The sequence below is a fragment of the Phyllostomus hastatus genome, unplaced genomic scaffold (genome assembly GCF_019186645.2).
Source record: "Phyllostomus hastatus isolate PE091 unplaced genomic scaffold, TTU_PhHast_1.1 phas_contig_152, whole genome shotgun sequence".
Lineage (NCBI taxonomy): Eukaryota > Metazoa > Chordata > Mammalia > Chiroptera > Phyllostomidae > Phyllostomus > Phyllostomus hastatus.
Window position 1 is genome coordinate 3173497 of NW_025333622.1, and position 25473 is coordinate 3198969.

The following is a 25473-nucleotide window of genomic DNA, read 5'->3' on the forward strand; positions in this document are numbered from 1 at the left end:
CTTTTGTAAAAATGTATCTGAAATTCCCATTTAAGAAAAATATTTGACTTGCTTTTTTATTATCAAAGTAATTATTCAGGTTTCCACTTTCTGATGTGAAACTATTAATTATGGTAACTTACAAATTGTGATTCACAATTCTAACAGCTATTGAAAACACTAATGAATTCTGGATTAACAAAACTATGCTCCTTTCTCTCATTATTGAGATACACTAGCTAAGAAAGTAGTGTTAACTTATTCCAAAGTGTTGTCACTGAATATTATAGTCATTTTTGAGATAATCTTTTAATAGTTATTTTATTATGATTTACAGAATGAGCAAATAAGTTTCCTTATTTTTCAAATGATTTAGTTATTAAAGACAGTCAAAATTAAAGATTTATTTTGAGAAATAAGAGCAATGGCAAAATGAATAATAGCAGGAAAAATTTACACGTGGATATTTTTACACTAAAATGCATTTTATTTTAGAAAACAAGACACCAGGTCGTAAAAACAGCCATCCAGCACAGTAGTCCCCTTATCCACGATTTCCCTTTCTGCAGTTTCAGCTACTCATAGTCAACTGTGCTCCTAAAATATGAAATGAAAAATTCCAGAAGTGAACATTTTATGAATTTTAAGTTGTGCACAGTTCTGAGCAGTGAGACAAAATCTCTCACCATCCTGCCCTGTCCCGCCCAGGACATGAATCATGCCTTTGTCCAGGACACCCATGTCGCACTCACCACCCGCGTGTTAGTCACTGAGCAACTGTCTTGGTTATCAGATTGACTGTCTCGGTATCGCAGCGCGTGTGTGCCCTCATTTTACTTAATAATTGCCCCAAGCCATTCATAAAACTTTTATTACAGTATATCATTATAATTTTCCTGTTATTAGTTATTAATCTCTTACTGTGGCCTAATCTATAAATTAAACTTAATCATAGATATATATGTTTATGAAAAAGTAGCATTTGTATGTATATATGAATAAGGTTCGGTACTATTATTTGCTATACATTTATATTGTCATAAAATACCTGATTTTAAATTGTGTGTTAGCTGACCAATCATATAATTCCAACTCATAGAAAATTTTATTTTTAATATAGCTAAGTAACACACCCAGAAAAAAACAAGCAATGTCGAATGAAAAGGTACAACTATTTCTTTTATTATTCTGAATTAGTTACACTTGAAAAAATTATTATATATATTTTATATTTATCACATCAGGTTTATTAAACAAATTAGCTAGTATGAAAAGAATTAGCCTAACATTAAAAAAATCTATACCTGCATTAGAAGGTATACCTTTTGTCACTAGAAAATATACATTTTAAATAAACCAAAAATCTTACTTTAAAAATTATAAAAAGTAGCCACAGCAATATATTTTGTCATGTATAGTAAATATTTAAATAAATATAAAAATAAATTTTAATGAATTAGAATAGCTTCTACATTTTAATGAAGGGCCATATTTTTTTAATGAAAAAGAGAAAGTAGGTATTTCATTTTGGATATTTTAAAGTGATTTTGTGTGTCTAACACTTAAATTCAACTCCATAAAATGTAATTTTTCTTACATGCATAAATGCAGAGAAAAATACTATAATTTAACTATTAAGGGGCTTTTTAAAAAGACCCCTATTTGCATTGCTTTAAACCAGTAACTGCTAATTTAAAATAAAATAATAGATACCACATTATAAATTTTTTATATGAAGATTTGGTGCCTCCCCCCCAAAATTTACAAGTAGAATTACTGTTAATGTTTTAAGTCTGTTAAAATATATATTTATATATAAAGCATGTAAGCATCATTTACAAGGTGAAAAAACATTTTTTAAAAAAAGTCACAATTTAGTAATTGTAAAATCTTCTAAAATTTAGCAATTTATTCAGTTCAAAAATTTAGGAGAGGCAAAAGGTTGATTGGAGGAAGTACAGTTAACAAGATAAAAGACAAAGTAATTAGATAATCAAAATACATTGGGGAAAGAAAGTTAGATAAGTATGTAAATAAATATAAGTTAAGCCACAATATAAATGCTCCTCTCTGAAAAGTACACTTAAAATATTTGTGTACTCAGAAATAAAATATTTGACTTGATTGAATGCAACAATATTTCATAGAAGAGATACGTTACAGACAGAATGGGTAGAATTGCACTGTATGGCAGATGGAGAAAAGAGACATTCTACGTGAAATGACAGACAAGGCACAGTTGGTGAAAATCTAATTCTTGTTATAGGAAGGAAGACTAGTAAGTTTGGTTTGGTACTTCAAGCTGCATATAGCAATTGCACAGTTAATCTGTAGGGTTACTCAATTTATAAACACTTTAAAGCTTCTATAAAGTATTAAAATATTAAAGTTTATATTAAATTCTATATTCATAATTCAAATTCTCAGTTAACTTAATAAAAACTAGTTCAGTTTCCAAAGATGAAGTCATGGTATTTTACTATTTTTATTTTTATTAATATACTATTTTAAATTGGAGACTCACCATGATAATTGCTGACTTAATATTGTCATGAAGCAAAAGCACAAATTTATTTGTATAACTGAAGGAGAAATGAAAATTCTAGACTGAATTTAAAGTTCAATTGTACTTTATTCACACGTAAATTTTTAACATTATTTACTGTAAAAATATGGAAAAATTGGTGTTCATAATGCATCGCTGGGCTTAACTGTGTAAAAGCAAAAGTTAATTCAAAGTTTCTAAACTATAATTCTCTGACTGGTTGTATTTTGTATCGGACCATCTTTTAAATTCAGAGAACTAAGCAAATTATATATCAAATAAGTATTTTTAAAAATTATTTTCTTACTTGAGTAATCCAAAGAGACTACTTTTAGTTCAGAAAAACAGATTTACAATTTGTCATTGATGATGATCTAAACTTAATCCCCAAAACTAACAATAAATATACCATATTACTGAATGATTTAATAGAATATTAGGCAGATAAATTACCCTTTTTTAGATGACTATTCAAATCTCTTCTTATTTTTAAAAAAACTAAACCCATGTTAGCATTATTATATACTCTTTATCACTGTACTGGTTCTATAATGAACTTTTCTTACCAGCCAACTTCAAATAAAGCATTCAGCAATATCTTGGTGCAAGAAATGATAACATAGATTCTCCTCAAAAGTGGAATTTTAAATATTTTCCTGAAGATTGGTGAAAAGTCTGGGTGATGGAGCAGTGAAAAAATAAGTTAAGGAAGTGAAATAAAAGATGGACTACACAGTAAGCATAAGACTAAAGTGGAAGAAATGAAAAATTGTGGAAATCTTAACCAATATTCATGTATCAGTTACTCATATATAAGTAAAATATTTCTACATACATGTGCACTGACATCTAAGGGAGGTGTTGGCTAAAGAAATGAATAAACTCTGGTGGCATTCACTTAGCAGTACAATAAAATTGTTCCACTGTTATAGCACATGTTCACTGACCACAAGCAAGGAAATGAGAGAAAAAGGAGAGAAAAAGGAAAAAAGACAGGAACTTCCTAACTGAAACCTAGGCAAATCCAAGCAGTCTCACATTATAATGATTGTTAGTTAGTCAAGGCATGATGTAAATAATCCAGTTTGTTGGATATTTACTAGAATGCTTGGGGGTACAGGATTGAGCTCATACTTTTTTTTTGTTGTTGTTTGCACCTTAGACAAAGCACAACAAGGATGATCTGAATTATAGTGTAGCAGAATAAAAGTTTGTCTGTGTGAGCTCCCCTCCACATGGCCAGACAAAATGGCCTACAGAACTCTATTTTACCCACACAAAGGACCCCAAGTTGCACCCCTTCAATTTTTGTAGGGAGTAAACAAACAGGACTATGGCCAGGTGATTTCCTCTGTAACCCATATGGTACCTCATTCAAACAATGAAGCTGCACAGACCACTGGTTTGATCTGAAGACTGGCAATGTTAGCTGGAGAAAGCACATACATATAACTTCAGGCTTCTGTGGAAAAATCGCTGTTGCATGCAGGACTTGGCCCTTTCTCATCAATACCCCAGTCTGATCCACTGCTGGTCTTTGTCCGTGTCCCACCAACAGCCCTTCCCCACTCCTGCGATCTAGGTCTGGGAAGGAAGGGAAGTGCAGAAGTGACAGAAATAATGTACTTTCTAAGTATCAATGAGACAAACCAAAATTTCAATTAATATAGTTACAATAGAGTAGCTGTCATGTACTTTACAGATTTAAAAATTTCAATAATACAGCATTGAAAAATATAGCACATTTTACCTATTCATGTGTGTAGTTTGAATATATTGACTGTCTAATATTAAGAAGTAAAGTTTATATAAATAATTTCTTTTAAATTATGGAAGATTATAACCCCCACCAAATTATTTCTCTCATACACTTGCAAGCTATTTGTGCTAGACTCCTAATAAACAGTTCATCATTTGTACTTAGAATAATTAAGTCACCTTGGATACCTTAAATCAAAAACAAACTTATACTTTCTCTAGTTTTTATTAACTATGGAATATTTTAACAGTATTTACATTTCTTTCAGAATGTAATATTTAACATAAAGTTTCCTATTAAATTAAACAAGCATGAACACAGTAAAGTAGGTCAGAGAGAAGCAAGTCAAATTAAGTTGACAATAGCAACATGTCCCCCACAGTTGTTTCTGAGTCCTGACTGTGGTTGGAACTAATGCCAGTGTCCGAGTCCGTGTCATTTGTATATACATTAAATACTCTTTGAGTGAAGGGAGGAACCTGCCCACTGCTGTTGGGGACCTCAGACTCCTTCCCTCTGTTTTCCTTTAGCTGGCATGCGTCTTTGTTGCTGATATGAAGTGAACTGAACTCCTTGGCCAGGAGCTCATATTCTTTTGCTTTCATTTGAAGCAATGAGTCACTGTATTTAATCTCTTTCTGGATGCCACTCAAGTGAGAGTGGATTTTCAAACCAGCTTTCATGCTTTTCTCCAAATCACACTTAACAGTTTCTAAATTTAGGCTTTCAAGTTCACTTGCAGCCGCCCCTTCTGCATCTTCATGTATCCCACTGCAGACACTTTTTACCTCTTTTTCTATTTCAGTGGAGAGTTTGTCAATGAGCATTCTGTAATATGTTAGTCGTTCCTCCAGCTGTAGGATTCTTCCACTTTTACTGAGATCCTCCATAATCTGGTTTTCATCATACTCCAAGTCTAGCTTTTGCTCAGTTTCACTAAAACTGGGCATTAAATAAGCATCCTGGACATAATTTTCTCCATCATTTTCTACCCGATCAAGGTGGAATTTCGCCTCACACTTCTCAATTTCCAGATCCAGCTCTTTCATTCTCTTGACTTGCTGATGAATAGTATGGTCCTGGGAAATAATCAGATGAACTAAGGTCTCCATAGTATCTCGATCATGGGAAGCTGTGTCCTGCTTAATTTTAGCCAGTTTCCGGAAAGTTTTTCTGACTATTCTTTTTTGCTTATCTGGTGGTAATGTCTTCATGTAATTCACTGGACTGAGCTCCCATGGTTTTTCTGTGTTTTGCACTAATTTGGTTTCAGCTGTCCGCCACAAGGGAACTGGTAGAAAAGCATCTGCTTTAACCAAAACAAATTGCATATTGGGCTGCTCATCGCCCCATGCTTTCCAAAGCTTCAGGATTCTAGTCAGTGGAGGAAGAACTCGTTCCGAGCCTCTCCACTTTTCTATGATGCAGTAATCACTGGGCTTCCCTAGAAGAAATCGTTTCTCTCCATATGTAGTCTCATGCTCCTCAAGCAAAGCCTGGATGACATCAGCCGAGGTGGTGCGTTTAGTTAAACCACAGACAATCTTCTCTTCTTGGCAAACCCAAACCACAATTTCCTTCTCTTCTGAATCCATGTCTTTAGTTGGGGATCTAAAAAAAAAACAAATCACGTTATATTCCTGTCATCACCTGTGTAAACTCAGAAAGGTGGTTTAACTTTAATACCCTTAAACAGAGACACATTTTGAGGTTGAGACTACATATAATCAGAAGTCTTATTGCAAGAAAAAAATTTAAAACCATGGAAAATGTCTTAATTTTCTTTTAATTTGCTATTGGGCTCTGGAAAGAGTAAAGTCTCACCAAAGTCAACTGAGACTATTTTAAGTCATCTTTAGAAGTCAACCGTAATGTAAGTTAAAACTGCTAGAGTTAAGACAGTTATCAAAGTGGGGATAAACCAGTGGAGATAGAATGAGGCTATTTTTGCTGGAGCCTTAGGACCAGAGAATGACTGTGAACACACAGGATTATGAACGCTGATGAAATGATATTGGAGTCATAGAGTTGAAAATAGTCCACTTTTGAAACCTGTCATTATTTTACTCAGCAAATGTTTATTGTATGTCAATCATGTGCTAGACATGTCTGACAAGCTAAAGATACAACAATAAAAAAAGAAAATGAGGACACAAACACAAATGTGTAATTAATATAAGGTTAATAGTAGTAAGTGCTAGAAAAATATTAAACTGGATAAAGGGGCACTGAATGACTTGGAGAAAGTGTATTTTTTTTTGGATTTTATTTATTTATTTTTAGAGAGGGAAGGGAAGGAGAAAGAGAGAGAAACATCAATGTGCGGTTGCTGGGGGCTGTGGCCTGCAACCCAGGTATGTGGCCTGACTGGGAATCAAACCTGCGACACTTTGGTTTGCAGCCTGCGCTCAATCCACTGAGCTACGCCAGCCAGGGAAGTGTATTTTATTTAAAGTGATTAAGAGAGACTTCTCTAAGAAGGCGACATTTGAATAGGGACATTAGTAATGAGGAGACAATCAGAGGCCTAAACAAAGAATTCCAAAAACAGTGAATAGACTGCAAGGGTCATGAAGTATGTCCAAGGGACAGAAAGAGCATGAATATAATTGCAGGCCGAGGATAGTAAAGTTGAAGGTTGTTGCTGGTGGGAGAGAGGTCAAGTGGTAGGTGATGACGTTCAGTAAAGAGGAATTGCTTTGCAGGCCATGATTAAGTATCTGGAGTTTGTTTTAATTTTAAAGAGAAGTGATGGGAGAGTTTAAGCAGAGGACGGATATAATCTAATTTATGCTTTGAGTGAGTCTGGATTCTGTTTATGGAATGGACTGTAAAAAGGATAAAGTAAAGTCAGGAAGGCTTAGTTGAAAGTTTAGTGAGGAGGTCTAAGAAAAAGATGAGAATTGCCTGGAAGGGTTTTAAGAGTAGATGTACTAGGAAGTGGTTAGAGTTGGGACCACATATATCAAATAGTGGCTTGATAGTAAATTCCTTTATAATATAGAGGAATGCAGGAAAACAGTTTTGGGAAGTGAAAAAGAAACATGTAGTAAAAGAAGCAAGACAATTCCATAATTTCTAGGCTATATCTTTTGGAAAATATTTACAATCATATTTGCATCATAACTAAATAAAATTCACTTTGTCTTTCATAATACCTCTTTAAAATAATGCTAAGAAACAAATGACATGAAATAATTATAATCCATATGTTTTACAGAGACATAAGATTTTGGAGTAGTAACTAGACTGTTGTGAAAGTTAATGTCATTTATCACTTTATTTATGTAGTATCCTCAAAGTATATGCTGAAAAAATTTTCCCTGGCTTCCAGAGTCATTTGACACTTAGAATTTAGTTTATAGTATTTATGTTTCAGTAGCAATAGTGACTAATCTTATATTACTATCTTTATTTTAGATTACTGATTGTTATGCTTTAGTTACTGATTCTTCTGAAGTAATAAAGTGACTACAAAAGAAGAACAAATCAGTGACACCAAGTAAGATAGAAAATTAGACCTAGTACTTTTTAAAAATATTTTATTTATTTATTTTTAGAGAGAAGGGAAGGGAAGGAGAAAGAGGAGAGAAATATCAATGTGTGGTTGCCTTTTGCATGCCCCCTCCTGGGGACCTGGCCCGCAACCCAGGCATAGGAATCGAACCAGTCACCCCGTGGTTCACAGCCTGTACTCAGTCCACTGAGCTACACAAGCCAGGGCTAGATCTAGTTTTTAAAGAGTACCTGAAAACATTTAAACATTCAACTGTACTAATACAAATTTTTAAATGATTATTCAAAAACTCATTCTAAGTTGTGATTGTTCTCTAATAAAATATTTTACATTTAATGACTCAGCACTGAATACAGTGATCCCTCACCTATTGTGGGAGTTACCTTCCAGAGACCTCAAGATAGGTGAAAATCCACAAAGTAGCAGTGTTATATTTATTTTATTATTTGTATATATTTTAAGGGTTTATAAACTCTTCCCACACTCCTATAAACCTTTCCCACACTCTTATAAACACTTCATATGCTTTAAACACTTTCTACACTCTTAAACCTAAATAATTTTAACAACATAAAATTCTACATGGATACTCATCAGTGAAGTATACAGTCGTCCCTTGCTATATCGCGGTTCATGTGTAGCAGGTGGGTCTGTGATAGAGTGAAGCCGCAATAGGTAAACCGCGATATAGTGAGAGATGACTGTAATGTGATATCTGATAATATTTGGCACATAATTTAATAATTCTAAGCAGCAAAACAGTGAGTTAAGATTTAAGATAAATCACTGTCATATTTCAATTAGTAGGAAAATAATACACAAATACATCCTAAAGAAAAATAAATATTCTCCAAGTAACTAACACTAACTACCATCTGTCTTGTGACCGTACAGTACAAATTACCTCTAAATTAATCCTTACCTTGACATATGTTTTAATACATAAAATATTCAAGTTTAACACAAACTTATTTTTATACTGTGTAGTTAGTTTACTTACTAACTTGGATAATTTGAAAAAAATTAACACATACTCAGTACACATACGGTATGTTAAATTATAACTAATTTCCATATGAATATTTTATAAATAATGGTAAAATTAACAAAATAGATGTCATAATTATTAATCATGAGATAATAACATTTGCTATGATGTTAAAACTAAAGACATCTTTATTTATTTTATAGTATTTTTTTAGTTTTTAGGGTAAAACCCTAAAAGAAATCCTATTAAAAATAAGCAGCAATAAAGATTTTAATCAATTATAAACATTTACTATGTACCAGAACCTGTTCAAAGCTCTTATATATACTAAGTCATTTAATCCTCACAACCCTGTGATGTGCGTAATGACATTGTTTTACAGACAAAGAAACTGAAGCACAGGGGTTTTAGTGAGCCTTCTATGACCACAGAGTTAGTGGTGCAGTGAGGATTCAAACCCAAGCAAGAGAGCTGACTCCAGAGTGCAGTTCTAGCCATTACACTATGAAAAAACAATTTACAAGTTTGATGATTTAGACATGCAGATAAGTTGGAGGAAAATAATAAAATAAACTCTGTTTTAGAAGGAACTTTATCACATAAATCGGTCTTTGACAGCAATGGACCCCATAGTGTCCCATTAGAGCACACAATTGGTCAAGGAAGGGCATTTTCTCAATGGCCAGCCTTGTACAAAAGTGTGTGGAAAGGTGCTATCTTCTGTGCCTTTTTCCTATTAATCTTATTCCCATTATGATGTAGTAAAAGGGATTTCTGACTGGCCTAGGTGCCTCCTCTAGCCGACAAAACTCTGTATATAAAAGACTTTATTATTGTCTTCATAGAGTGGCCCCCATGTCCTGTTCCACTTTCTGTCTGGGAAATGTCAGTTTTGGGTCTGTAGCTAAGGATGATACATGACCTATAAACTCTTCAACCCTACATTCTTTAGTACAGCAGAATAATGATAACTGTGTATGTGACAACTCTCCAATACTTTCATGATACCTACTCAAGTTGGAATTCTTGTGTTGGAAGGCTAGAGATCTTGTATCTTACGACTTTCCCTAGATATCTGCTCATTTTCTGCTCATGTGGCCAATGTAACACTAATGGCCATTATTCACAATCAAGGTAATGTTTTTATTTCCATATAACAAATGAAAGTTAGTGCCTTTATTAATAACTTCACAATCTTTTTCTAAACCTTTTTTTAAAAAATCTTTCCTAAATGTCCCTGTATTTTCTTGGATCAGTTATTTCTAAATATTTCATAGAATTTTTATCAAACCAGATAATTTTCATAGTTTATGCTACCTGACTCATCATTTTTAATAGTAATGACTACCCTGGCTAATGTAGCTCATTTTATTGAGCGCTGATTGGAAACCAAAGGGTCACCAGTTCAATTCTCAGTCAGGGCACATGCCTGGGTTGTGGGCCAGGTCCTCAGTGGGGGCCACGTGAGAAGCAACCACACACTGATGTTTCTCTCCTTCTTTTTCTCCCTCTCTTCCTCTCTCTCTAAAAATAAATAAATAAAACCTTTAAAAAGTAATGACTGTTCATTACTGAGTTTAGTCAATAAATCTTTCATACCCAGTATAAGCATCATCATTTTTAAACTCTGCTTTGTAGCAGGCTTAGGAATTTGAAAACTATATCTTATATAGTTTTCATAGTTTTGAAAGATTTCATATAGTTTTGGCTCTGACTGACTTTCCATTGATTTGACAAGTATTTGCTGAGTACTTCCTGTGTGTTTGGCACTGTCCTGGAAATGTGACACATACAATTATGAGGCACATACACATATGAGACACACACAAATAAAGACACATACAATTTATGAGAGTGTCCCTGGCCTATTGGAAGAAATTGTGCTAGAACTGAACAGGAAACACGTTAGTGTCAATTCTAGGGCCTTTATTCTACTAGTGCTTCCCAGAAGCTACAGTGATGGTCTTCAGCATCATATCAGAAAAGAATACTCAAATAAAAAATATAGGAAAGATGTAAAATATTCATCAAAATCAAACCAATTTGGCAATCTTAATACTATTTTTAGAAGTAATTGTTTTCATTTGTTCACAGACCTATGCAAATCTAGTCATCTGATACAAATAAAGAATGTAACATTAGAACTGGGACAAAAAAAATGTTTCCTTCCAAACCCCTGGAAATTTACTATCTAGTATAAGTAATGACATCTACAAACACACACAAAACACAGGCTAAAAATACAAATTTAGATGAGATGAATTGGTTTGTCATGTAACAATGTAGCAAGCAGTTCTTACCCAATGATTCAAATCTAGTAGTTAAGACATACAACCTCCACTTGTAATGCAGCAAAATACAAGCAAATATATACTTGCATGCCAAAGAGTGTTGTTTTTGCTTTGCTTTGCTTTTGTGTGTATCTATTGGAAAAAGTGATAAAAATTTTACTGGGTCTTAAACTTTCCAGAGTACATACTATAACCATATAGAAACTGAAAAATCATATCTCAGTAATTCACTTCTATTTTGAATTTTATCCCAGTGTTTTAGTTCCATTTATAATCATCACTGTCAACCTGATTAATGTTATTAAAGTTTTTTTATTTTTCTTTTTAGCTCCACATACTCTGCCTTTGCTCACTAAATGTTACTTAACAGTGCAATTATTTTCCTGTATGTATATTGAAAATGTTCATTAACATTTACTATTTCCAGTTCAACAAAGTTACTTTTTATTTTAGATGTTTCTTAGTTTGTAGCATCCTTTGATTTTAAGAACTCATGTGTGTGGTAGTTATTAATATCATTTCCATTTTACAGATGAGGGGACTGAGACAAAAAGAGGTGAGTGACATGCCCAAAGTCATAAAGCTAGAAAGTAGGAATGTTCCTTCCAACTTTGAGATTAGAGTTACTTAGTTTTACATTTAAGACAAATACCTAAAAATAAGTTACAACAGACATTATGACTATTCATTTAACAAATAGTTTCCAATTTATTAACTGCTTTTATTTCAAAAGTGATTTTAAAATTAATTGCTTAAAACTCAATGCATTTTCTCTTATAAAATTAATTATCCACCTGGTTTGATCAATCAAACTCTTAGTCCAAATGCTTTCAAGTAAAGTATAAATTTGCCTTCCCCAACTTTCATTTTGGGCAGGCAGTATAAAGGCAAGTATTGAGGGAGTCCCGTACATTTGACTACATAGTATTAAGGGAGTGGGGACTCCTTGAATGGCAGCAGGTGGTAAGGGTAACATGGATGGTGGTGGTAGGAGTTGTTCTCTATCGATACTCTGGGAATGGGTAACCGACACATGGGCTTCATGATGGGACGTAGGAATAGCACAGGTATTCTCAGGTATATATTAATTACAATTTAGCTGGCTATAAAATGGGAATACCTTGGACTGTAGGATTTGTAAATTGTGTGTTACATTATAGAGTACAAGTACAAAAAACATACATTGACAAGAATAAAGTAACTACTGTACTCACATTTAACTCACAATTTAAATTTGGAATCAGGTTAATTTGATAAATGTTCACTCATACAATTTACAAGTAGATATGTAAGCCAGAATTTAGTCAGATTATGGCTTGAAAGTATGGTATTAACATTCCTAATATCTTATGATCCATGAAATTTCTTGAATAAATTAGGTGGACACAGGTATTTGAATCTGTTATCTATATTACAAACACATAGTAGTAAAGTTATTTTCTTTAAGTTATCTACTTTAGAGAGGCAAAACAAGGAATAATTAAAAATGTTTTTAAATGCCTCACATAAGTTGGGTATCTCAAATTTTGCTTCTGATTAAAACAAAATAAATCTTACAATGAAATAGGTGTTAAAAGTTGAATAAGTTATTATTGTGCTTTGACTTTATTTGAACTAGTTTATCTATTTCAAGAATGGTTCATAAAAAAAATGTTCTTAATAGGTAAAATATAACTCCTGTCAATGCCTACATGTTTTAGATAATCATTTGTTACTATGTTTGATTCACTGGAAACTGTATTAAAGGAAATTTGAAACATTATTCAACAGATTTTACTATACTCTCAAAGCATATATTATACTACATCTGTAATAATGCAGTATATATGTATGACATTTCTCATGAACATACTATTTAAAATTACATATTTAATATTTTATTAAATTTGATCATATTGATTATATCCTAAGGTTCTCATGAAAATATTGTTTTGTTGCTTAGACACTTCTGTTTAACTTATTTTAAAAAGTTTATAATCAGAAACTGTTTAAATATTATTTATATATACAGGAGAAAATTAAAAAAAATTGTAATGCTAAGTATCCATTTTATCAAATGCTTTAATTCTTTTTTTCCTTTAAAACATTAATAAGATTTATTTGTGGAGGTTTGCAAGAGTATAGTGAGCAAAAATGGACTGACATTTTAAATTTATTATATTATCTTAACTATAATATTCATTTTAAGTTGTGATAAATCAATTTTTTTCTAATCCTCTGTACCCTTCACTGTAACAATGCAATGGACATATCTGACTCACATTTCTCACAAGGTTTCTGCAAATATCAAATATGAGAAAAAGTAAAAATGCTTTGAAAATTATAAAAAACCATCTGGTCTCTGGACGGGAAGCTCAGTTAGAGTGTTGTCCCAAAATGCCAAGGTTGCGGGTTGGGTCTCCAGTCAGGGCACACACAAGAAGCAATCAATAAATGCTTCAACGAGTGGAACAACAAATTGATGTTCTTCTTTCTCTGTCTGTTTGCCCCTCTCAAATAAATAAATAAGCAACCTAGCTAAATATGGATTATTAACACTAATAATAAAATTACTGTTATTTATTATTTAATTCAGAGCAGAGTGTAGTGTTTTTTTACTATTGTTATTCAGTAACTTTATTGAACTTTCTGTAGTAGGTAACAATATTATTTTACAAATACTTACCAACCTATCCCACAATATTTTTTCACCTGTTTCACAATATTTTTGCAGGTATATTTCCAATATTAGCATAACTGTTGAGCTAATAAGACATATTTAAAAAACATCATTGGTGTAATCTTTGGATCACAGAGGAGCTGGCAATGTTTTTAATGTTAAGCTGATTTATAATTCTGATATTATTAAGCTTGTGCTAATGAGGCATATTACACCAAAAAGATATATATATATATATATATATATATATGATTATTCTTCTAATTATCTCATTGTTCAGTTTTGCCTATATGTAATATACTCATCAAAAAATTAAGAAAATTTACATGCTGAATAAAACACTTCAACAACATGTGTCACTTACAGGTACTTTTCCATATTCAGTTTGAGCTAAGAGTGAAAACCAAACAAGAGACTTTTGCATTAACTCTATTGTTAACAAGAAACTTAAAAATGTTTCCCCACCGATAAATAATTTAATGCCTCTAAAACAATTACATTTGATTAAGATGATTTGGCTTATAAATACAAATGCAACATTCATAAAAATATTTCTTCAACAAACTTCCACTGAGTAACCATTATGCACAAAGCATTAGGGAATAAGTCATGTATTTATATCTTAAATTTTAAGGTAAAATACTGAATATGATATTTAATGGAAAATTTAAGATCCTATAAAATGTATTTTCACAGAAAAAGGATTTTGTGTAATGACAGAGAAAGATGGACAATATTTGGCCATGTTTGTTTAGTTGTTGAGAGGAAAAGGAATTGAATTTGGGACACAGGAGAATATAACAAAGGGCATCATTTCTTCATATATATATATACCTATATAGTAGACATTAAAGTTTAATTTAAGTTCAATGAATAAAATTATCAGAACAAATATCTCATATAAAACACTACTTTAAACCAATAGGAATCATTAAAATGATAAATTATTAATCAAGAATAATTACATTATTTAAAAAATGCCAGTATAGGAACATGAAAATGCAAGCTATAGATATTTATGAAATATATTTGGACCTCTAAATGCATTTTTATCTTTAGAACTTATGTTATAATGCAATCTATAGATATGCATAGAAATGTTTTGACCTTAGAATGCACTTTTCCATAGAATGTATGATACAGTTATTTCTTGGACCAGACTGGTAAGTATGATTCTGATACAATCTAGCTGCCATGTATAGGAATGAATTGAAGCAAAATCATTTTATTGCTTGACTCTCTGTAGAAACACATTCTAGGCCTGGAAATCAAAAGTTAGAACTTTTCAGTTCCAAGTTATCAGTGGCACCTGTACCTGGAGACCCAATGGAAGGATACATCAGATGGAAGGGTAAAGAACTATGAAGCTTGGTTGGGGGTGCAGTATCCAAGTTCTCTTCTCCCACCACTTGAAGACTTCTGTTTCCATCAAATTGCCATTACTTAGTTTATTCTTTAAACTGAAGATTCTCTTCTTCTAAATCAATAATTCTCTACCAGGAATGATTTTGCCCGTAGAAGACATTTTACAAAGTGTGGAGACCATTTTGTTTCTCACACCAGATCTAGGGGTGCTACTAGCATCTAGTGGGCACAGGTCAGAAACTTCAACATCCTACCACGCACAGAACAGAGTCCTCGTAGCAAAGACTTATCCAACCTAAAATGTCAGTACTCATGCCATTGAGCAATCCTGTTCCAGATTTACAATAAAATATATTTTCATTGTTGCTTCACCTTTTCTATTTTTTCTTACATCTTCTAGAGAAACTAATAGTAAAATATATGAAAGCAAAATTTACAAAAAGAGAGACATTTCCAAACTGAAGGAGTCTACATTAAATGATGAAATTTGAGGTTCTGTTGAATGGAACACACATGAACATTTTTCCTCCTTTTACCTATAACCAGTTTTATTCCTGTTGTTGTTCACCCTACATAACTGGAGTCCCTCTGCCAATCCCAGAGCTGTTGCTAAGAAATACTGATATTTGCATTCAGATGCTATAGAAACAAACTCTATTTGGAATAGGGTTAATTTTAGTTCAGGAAAAAAACTTATATTCACACACTAGTAAATCTCTCTTCTTCACTAGGGAATGGTATTTAAGCATCTGGTTGCCAAATATGGGGAGTGAATTGTGGGGCAAAAAAAATGTGCAGAAAGCATGACATGATGGTTACGGTCAAGGACACCAGTGCAGTGCCAGAAGCCCACCGGGCTGGCCTGAGCAGAAAAGGTTTCCACTGTATTTCTCTTTTCCTTCTTCTTTGCAGTCTATTTTTCCCTGAAGAGAGGGGACACACCAGATTAGCAATGAGGGGTTCCAGGCACCCAGAATTTGGGCAAAGAGGAAGCCCAGGTAATATCTGTAGTCTTTACAAGGTGAAAGGGAAATTCCCAGAGACAACTGGGAAATGAGATGAAAGGGGAAAAAAAAACTCTGTGCTACCACCTGATAAGGGTTGGGGGCATTGTAGGCATGTAAGCTGTGCCTGGGTAAGTCAGAAACAGCCTTTAAAGATTCCTTAGCAATAAAACCACACTGAATATTACACTATCTTGTTTGGGTTACTCAGAAGACAATGTGCACTGTAACACTGTCCTGAAGTCACTCTTACTCAAATGCATTGACATGGCAAATGCATATTTTAAAAAATCTTGTTATTTGTACTTTCGGGTTGCTGAGTAGAAAGCAAAGGGTACTAATATTTTACATTTATCAGTCTTTTGGCTAAGTTAAGATATTGCTAGATTTTTTGCATGCAGTTGAAAATAAGTAAATGCTTTGCAAACTTCTCATTCCATAGGGAAATGAGAATTGTGTCCTTAATATTTTCTTAACATGTAATACAATTAGTGCCATTCAAATTATTTAATTTGAAAACACAATTAATATTCCTCAAAAGATATATTACCCTAATATTACTATGCAATTCAAAGCCATAGCAAGGCTCAGCCATAATTAATACAACACAAGTTATTTGTTTATGTGTTCTGTATTTTGAACAAGCAATGCAAAATAACAATACAGGGTAAAAACTGTTCCTGCACAGAGATCTAGCAGGAAGCAGATTTTAATCCCTCATAATAGACAAATTTTTAATGGGAAAGATGGATGACTGAGAAGTTATGAAAACCTTTCTTGGGCAGTCCTTTCTCAAAACATCTTAAGCAAATAAGTTACGAAGTCTCACAGGGAATGATTTCCAGTGTATTTACAACCTCAGTCTTGAGCTCATTATCTGCAACCTGTGTCAAAACCATGTTAGTAAATAACACTTGGAGATAGAATAACTTAACAATGCAAGGTTTAGAAATGATGATTTGGAATGGGAACAATAAAAAATGAATTTTCTGTCAGTATATTTATCGCAGGTTCAAATATCACAGTACCTTGTAGAAATTCACTCTGTTTTAAATAAGAGCACATAATTCATTAAAGAATAAAGATGAGCAAGAATAAAGAGCAAATTTTCAAGTTCCATCAAAGGTTATAAACCAGTATTTGAGTACACAAACCTACTATACCAATTTTGAAATTTAAAATGCTGAGGATGCCATAAATAATCAGTTTGGATGCTAAAGGTTTAAATTATATGTCTCAGCTATTTTCAAACTGAAAGATCATATTTGAAGTCACTCTTCAAGATCATACTTCAAAATTTAATAGCATGCTTTCCCAATAATCAAGATTATTACAGCACAATTATAATTAGTTTAGCTAATAAATTACTTAACTTCACCATTATTATGTAAAAAATTATATTTGTATAACATGATTGGGTGGCTTTATAATAAGAAAAAAATAATGATCCAAACAAAAACAGAAATTTAGAGACAAAACTGGTAAAGATAAAAGCTTAAACACATAATTAGAAACAAAAAAGTTCTAGGTAAATCAGTCGAATCCACTCTTAGTTATTTACCCACCAAATAAATGGTCCATTTTGAATTATGGTATATAAATTTTTACAACTCGCTTCACTTGTCAATGGAACTGTAGTATTAGCAAACGGGAATAAGTGCTTAGGATAAAATGATATAGAAGATAAGATGGTCTTTATGTTCAAGAATGTGTCACACAGCTAGGAGAGAGGAAAGATGTCTAGTGAGAGAGTTTTAAATTTCAAGACCATGCTCAACATTATTGAAATAATACTATACTCTGTACAACCGTGCTATAAAATTTCAAAAACTGAAAAGAATGACAATAGTAAAAGTTAAGTAATATTAAATAAATAATAAAAAGACACAGAAGATCTCAATATCTCCAAGTCATCCTCAGTTCACATAACCCTCTGTGGAATATCAGATTAAGTTAAAGAACTTTAAGAGATTTAATTTGGGACAAGATACTGATTTGGATCTTGTCAGTAAGGAAGGCCCTTTGAAACTGTGACTTACATGATAATGTGTGGGCCTGGGAGTTAAGGAACAGGTACATAAAAAACAATAAAGTGACTGGGGAGAAGAACAGATGGGTTTGTGTGAGAGGACACATCAGGTAACAAACATTTATCGAATGCTTAGTAAATGCCAGGTATTGTTATAGATATTAACTCATTTAATTTTCATCAGAACCCTATCAGATACACATTACAGAGTAGGAAACTGAGGAACAAGAGATTAAGGACTTGTTCAATACTGCCCTCAGTGGTAAGAAGGGAAAACTAATAACACCAAAAAATAGTAAGTTGGATAAATAAGAATTGAATAGAATCATTGATGAATTCTCTAAAAAGTCTATTGTAATAATCAACATATTTCAGAGTTTTCTCTCTAAAAACCACAAAGTAAATCTGAGTCGGACATATAAACAGGCTTTTATAACATCATGAGAAAAAAATATATAAGCAAACAGATAATTTATCACCTACTTCAATACAATGTCGATGCATGCAGCATCACTTATCAATGCAATATTCAATGACTGACATTTTTAGGAATCTGAAGGCTTGTCATTACACAGACTCTTAATTCTTTTACATGGTTAAGAAGCAACTATAACTTGCAGTTTTTTAGTAGATGCTTGAATAAAATATTAAATTGCCCATTCAATTCATATTTTTAAAAGATTTTAAAAATTGGTTTAAACAAAGTCTCCAGGACATAATGTTTTACACTTTTGATATTTCTAAAATATCAAAAGAATAATTATTTTATAAAACATGAAAATTATGATTCAAATTCCATTGTCCATAAGGTTTTATTGAAACATGAGCATACTCATCATTTATATATTTTCTACAATGGCTTTCACCCTGTAATAACAAAACTTAGTCGCTGAGAGAGAGCTTATGGCTATCAAATCCTAAAATGTTTATTTGACACTTTACAGAAAAAAAAGAGAAAGTTTGCTGATTCCTAGGTAAACACAGAGAGAAAGGTTTTTACTGTGGAATTCTCTGAGTATTTAATGTGCTAATGTTACACCGTAATACTCCAGGAAAAGGGAAAGAAATCTAGCATATAGAATTTCCTAAACTTAGTTGACCTTCTTGGTATGACATCTTGCAAAATTCATGATTTACAAGAAACATTTGCAGTGCACAAATTTAGCGATTTTCTTTACTATGTGAAATGAAATGTCATTATTCTCACAAACCACCACTACTTAATAAGAAATTACAATATTATCTCTTTTGCATAACCAAATAGTGATTATACAGAATTCCATAAAAAATGCTGATGGATTCTGTTACAGAAAACATTCTAAGTTTTGAAAGAATAGATGTTGAATAACAACCTACGAGAGAGTTACAGGTCTTTTTTAAGTTTTAGAGAATTGTTCACAAATGTAATTTCTTTTGTCTAAAGCACAGTGTTGTCCCCATTCTTTCAGTCTTTAAAAGTTACATCGACCTCTTCTATCAATTTTAAGTGCATTTGGGCTATTTTCTGTACTTAAAAATTGATCACTGTGGGAAGCTGATGACATTTGGATTAAAGCAAATATATTTAATAAGATTCAGGGCACAATAGCCCTAAAAATGGCACCTTGGTATATTGAATACAGTTAGCATACAGAATCCAAGAAAATGGGAGAAGTGGGAAGTTCACTCAGACTTTCCTCCTGTGCCTCTCTTGTGAAACAGGTCCTAACACCTTCATGTGAGAGGTGCCCTCTCTATACCTGGAGGAAGGAGCACCATTATTTCTGAAGACAAAGGAACAAAAGAATCCAACAAAGAGGACTTGCTAAGTTTCCTCAGTTTACTGAACTTACTTCATATTGTTTGGCTTATTATTCTTCTCCACAACTGTCTGCTCTTCATCAAACCTATCATAAAAATTTACAGGTTTAGCCATTTTTTTGGCTCTTCATTTCCCTAGAAAGGCTCTCATGCTTATAAAACTTACAATAAATGTATACGCTCTTTTCCTGTTAATTTGTGTCAGTTTAATTTTGAAACCTACCAGGGACCTCAAGAGGGTCAGGGAAGTTCCCCCCTGCCTTACTATACATAAAATAGAAAAGACAATGAAATGACAATTTTGATTGTCTTTCTTTAAAGTATGTGTGTGCATGCATGTATGAGCATGTGCACACAGACACACACACAGCAAAGTTTAAGCAAATTAAAATTAATGAAGCAAGCAAATAGTGAGGAAGTTCTGGACCACAAGCTTACTCTGGTTATTTTCCTCAGAGTGTGGCAAGTGGCTTCTGAAGTAACATTTTGACATTTTGGGGGACCACCGAGCTATAGTCCCTAGAAGAGATAATCACACAACCTCTGAGTCATAACTAATACATCTTTCTTAGGGCACTAAAAAAATCTGAATCACTGTTTTGATGAAAAGTAATGTTATTAAATAGCTTTCACTAAACACAAACCATTAACACTTTATTGTAGATGTGTTGATAAAAAAGCTGTGATCCATTTACACAATGGAATACCACTCAGCTGTAAAAAAAGGAAATCTTACATCATGGATGGACCTGGAGAGTATTATGCTAAGTGAAATAAGCGAGTCAGAGAAAGATGAATACCATATGATCTCACTTATATGTGGAGTCTAATGGACAAATAAACAAACACATGAATTAGAAACAGACTCACAGACAACAAGGAACAGACTGATAACTGTCAGAGGGGAAGGAAGTTGGAGGGCTGGGTGAAAAAGGAGAAGGGGTTAAGCAAAGAAAAAAGAACTCAGATATAGCCAACAGTATGGGGGTTACCAGAGGGAAACAGGGGTGGAGTGAGGTAGAAGAGGGTAAAGGGGGGGATAAATGGTGACAGAAGGAGACTTGACTTGGGGTGGTGAACACACAATACAATATAGAGATGATGTATAGAATTGTACACCTGAAACCTATCTAATTTTATTAACCAATGTCATGCCAATAAATTCAAATTGGAGTCCTTCAGAAAATTAAATGTTCTATGAAAAATTTTAACAGTCAAAAATGAATTAACCTGAATTACCCTGAAAATTACCCTGAAAATTAGAATTTCACATATATATGTATATATACACACATATATGAAAATCACCATTATATACTCTAGTAATGTCACCTTAATTTTCTAGGAAGTAATAACATATGCCAGTCATGGAGGATAAGAAAAACCCTAGGCATCTCATAACTGTAGAGAAGCCATGATAATAATTCTCATTAACAGAGAAAAGGGGAAGGAATGTGTAAAGAATGTGTATTGGAGACTAGTGAGGTTAAGTAAACAAATCTCATAGTTCAGATTCTGGAAATTAATTATAATCAAAATGCAAATATTTAACCTGTAGTATTTGCCAGATGAAATGCTGAGAAAATATATAATCTCATTGGAAATTCCAGTGCTTATTTTCCAGTGTTACCTGTGCCTGGCAAATACCTAAAGTTTCTTTATTGATTTGTACTTTGTTGAGAAATATTTCAAACAACAAAGCATAAGCATATTTATTAAAGGAAAGTTACCTTGGCTGAATATTTAGTTTAATGATAGCTGTAGTTATGTCAACATTTAGCATTTGTGTTCCTTTTGGCAGCTAAGTTCCTAACTGGTTTTGCCTTCTTAGTGAAAGATATTTCCTAATGATGGTAATTTTCAACTTGTATCTGCCTGCAGCAACTTAATATTCCCTCTCTAAATGTATCCTGAGATATGCTGGCACATTTGAATGGCACTAGAAATATGTAAGAATTTGAATTATCCGGTCGGATAGCTGAAAGTACAAGATGAACTCCTTTGTGCCCGATTTCCACTTTCTAAACATTCTTTGTAATAAACTGTAATAATGTGAGAGCTCCAATTGGGAACTTATCTGAAATAATTAGCTCTTCACATTAGTCATAGGTAAATTACCCAAGGCAACAATAAATTAATAATTTGTAAGAACAAAAGTATACCAGTGCCTGTCCTGCTATTTTATTAAGAAAAAGGAGATACTTGAAACCATGATCAATAAGAGAAAAACAGTTTACTTGTGTCAAAAGTATCTTATATCCATTTACTTTCCCAACGTTTTAAACTCTTTAATATTCTCTGAATTTCATGGCCTGCACCTGTGAAGAACTTTGCTTCATTATTTATCCCTTTTAACCTCTTTTTATCTTCTACGTTTTCCTTTGGTCCTTCTTACTACCCTGACACTTTGTAACAACTAGCATTTGACCACGTGTTTGACTCATTTCTTCTTCACAAACAAATGGCAATCCACAGTCACTTTCTCTAGTTTGTCACTTTTACAGAAACGACACACCATAATGAAATGACCTGTACCCTCACCTAACCCCAACAGACAAAATTCTTCTTAGGTTTATCAGAGATCTCCTAACTGCCAAATCCTTAGGTTTATCAGAGATCTCCTAACTGCCAAATCCAATAGCCATTTTCAGCAGTGAGCTGACTTGACCTGTCTGTGACACTATGCATTGTGACCTTTCTCTTCCATCCCTGCAACAATCAACTGCTTGACTTCTTGATTTCACTCTCCATAGTTCCTTCACCTTTCTAGCTTCTCTGTCTCAGTTCCTGCATGAGTCTTGCTTCCTCTGCACATTCAGTAGATGCAGGAGTCATACAGGAATGGTCACAGATTCTTTGCAACTGAAATGAGGCTGTTGTTTGATGAAAAAGCCTAGGATGAAAGACCATATGAAGAGAGAGACCCAGCCATCTCAGTTGTCCCATCTGCGCCTCTCCCTCAGCCAATCCTCTACTCACAGGAGAGCCCAGGAGAAACCAGCAGAAGAACCACCCCAGTTTACCCACAAGATCCTCACAAATAAAGTTTGGTTTTCAGCTACTGATTATTAGGATATTTTATTATGCAGTAAGTAATAATTGCTATAATTGGCATCCCCCGGGTTTCCATGACTCATTTCTTGTTTCACTATACACATTTTGTGAATAACTGTAACATCACCCACAACTTTATCCACCAATTGCATGATAGTTCTCAAATCCAATTATTTTGCTCTTGAACTCTAGACCCCTATTCTCAACTTCCTTTTTTGCATGTTTACTTGATACTTATATTTCTATAGCCCAAGACATTTTGATTTTAACACATCAAAACTAACCCATCATGCAATCCTCTATACCCCAAACTACCCTGTTTCCTGATTGCACATCTTACTGAATGTAACCATGATCCTCCTGCCCTGTCTTTCAAGCTTGAAAACTTGGAGTCATCCTGATTCTTTTCTCTCTCCCTCATCCCGTTATATTATTCTTTCTTCCAATTTTAAAATATGTATCCTCATTTCTAATACCACTATTACAATTCAGATAGTTTTCTCTTTTATAATAGATTTCTGTAGTCAGATATTAAAATTATATTATAAACTGTTGCTCACTCACATCTGTGCTCCATAATATTGCCAGACTGCCCTTTTAAACTTCAGTCTTGATGTGTACCTTCCTTGATTAAAATCCTTATATGGTTCCAAGTCCTTTATTTTAATCACTTAACCTTTTCTTCCTCTCCACTTTACCCCTTCCCCTCTGTCTCACCCTCTTTCCTCCCTACCCCCAGCTTATCTCTTCTCCCTTATCCCAGGATTCCTTCTATGATTTGATGCTCCAATTCATAGCCAAGTACTCTTTAAAATGCACATTCATCCAATGGTTCCTTCTGCTGGCCTCTGACAGGTCTAATATGAGGGCAACCTGATTGTCACATATATCACCCTAAGTATTGGATTGAACTATATCTGCCATATTTTTGTGTTCATGCCGGGCTTTTCTACAACCTGTTTCCTTGGCCTGAAACACACTTTCTTCTCCTTCTCCATTGGACTAACTCTTTTTTAAATAAGATTTTATTTATTTATTTTTTAGAGAGGGAAGGGAGGGAGAAAGGAGAGAAAAAATATCAATCTGCAGTTGCTGGGGGCCGTGGCCTGCAACCCAGGCATGTGCCCTGACTGAGAATTGAACCTGCGATGCTTTGGTTTGCAGCCCACACTCAATCCCCTGAGCTATGCCAGCCAGGGCTAATCTGGACTAACTCTTACTCATCTTCACATATTGCTTCCTCTAGGAACACTTCCTTAACTTCTCTGAATAACACAAATTCCACCACCGCAGATAGAAATAGATTTGCATTGTTGGTGTTTTTACAGAACCCAGTGACATTCTGTAATGAAACTTCTACATTATTTTTCTATTGTTTTTTAGTCAGGTCCTAGACTGAGTCTTTCATCTTTGAAGTCTATGGGCCTAATATCAATTTTAAATGTTTCTTTTATTTTTTGGAGTAGTTGTGGGCTGGAAGGTTGGGAGATGGGATTGTAAATGGGGTGGGCGATAAATGAAGGGAATTTCTCAGTCAACTAGGCTAGTCACAACACTTCCACCATATTTTTTTTGTAAATAACGTTTTGTTGGAATATAGTCATGCCCATTTAATTATGCATGGTCTACAGGTGTTTTCACACTATACTGACAGAGCTGAGTATTTGAGAAGATAATATTATGGCCAGAAAATCTGAGATATTTATTATGTGGCCTTTTACACATAAAAAATGCCAACTCTTGACCTAGATGATTTATCTGCACCAAAAATCTAAATTTTAATTTATTTAAATACTAAAACATTCTGTGAACTCCAGTATCTACCCAATGATTCTCTGTCTGATTCTCTAGGGGATACAGAGGTAATAATAACATGGTCTTTAAACAGAAGAAATTTGCAATCCCATGGACGTGATGGCCGTGTTTAGAAGTAATTTCAACCAAAGGTAATGGTTAAAGGACCACTAGAGTGATGGCTGCTAAATTTTTCATGGAAACGGGGTAGTTTAATATAGAATTAGTCAGCCTGAAGGTCCTGATTGGGAAACAATGTGTTTTGCTTTTAAAACCCGATTGCAGGTGTAGGATGTTCCACACTCATCAGCCCCATATGGATGTCGGAGGTAACAAGTAGGTTGGTTGAAAAGCTGCTTTCACTGTCCCATCGCAGATGCAGCATGTCCAAACACCAGGTGTTTGGAGGTGGACTATTTAGAAACATTCAAATGGCACTTCAAATTTTTTTACTCATCACTCTGATGTTCTTCCCTCCCCAAGTTATGCTTGCCATTATTTTCTATTCTTTGTGGTGACACATCTATTCCCAGGTACTCAGGCCTAAAATCGTAGCTATCATTGACTCGTTTTTTCATCTGACACTTTCTACTGCTCCTTGTCAACTCAGTTTTGAATTCCTATAAATTCTGCCTCTGTAGTGACTCCCAATAGTAACTGCTACCTGAAATTTCTTGTTTCAAACAGTA

At 33.5% G+C, this 25473-nt stretch overlaps 1 protein-coding gene across 3 annotated transcripts in view; it reads right to left on the reverse strand.

Moving 5' to 3' along the window:
* Positions 1 to 1193: 1193 nt before the first annotated feature.
* Positions 1194 to 25473, reverse strand: part of RASSF9 (Ras association domain family member 9) — a 34953-nt gene continuing 10673 nt past the window's right edge. For all 3 annotated transcript variants that reach the window (XM_045830642.1, XM_045830641.1, XM_045830640.1), the window contains exon 2: positions 1194 to 5894. In XM_045830642.1, coding sequence (XP_045686598.1) covers positions 4634 to 5878 — 1245 coding nt within the window. In that variant the 5' untranslated portion in view covers positions 5879 to 5894 and the 3' untranslated portion in view covers positions 1194 to 4633. The remainder of the gene's footprint in view (positions 5895 to 25473) is intronic.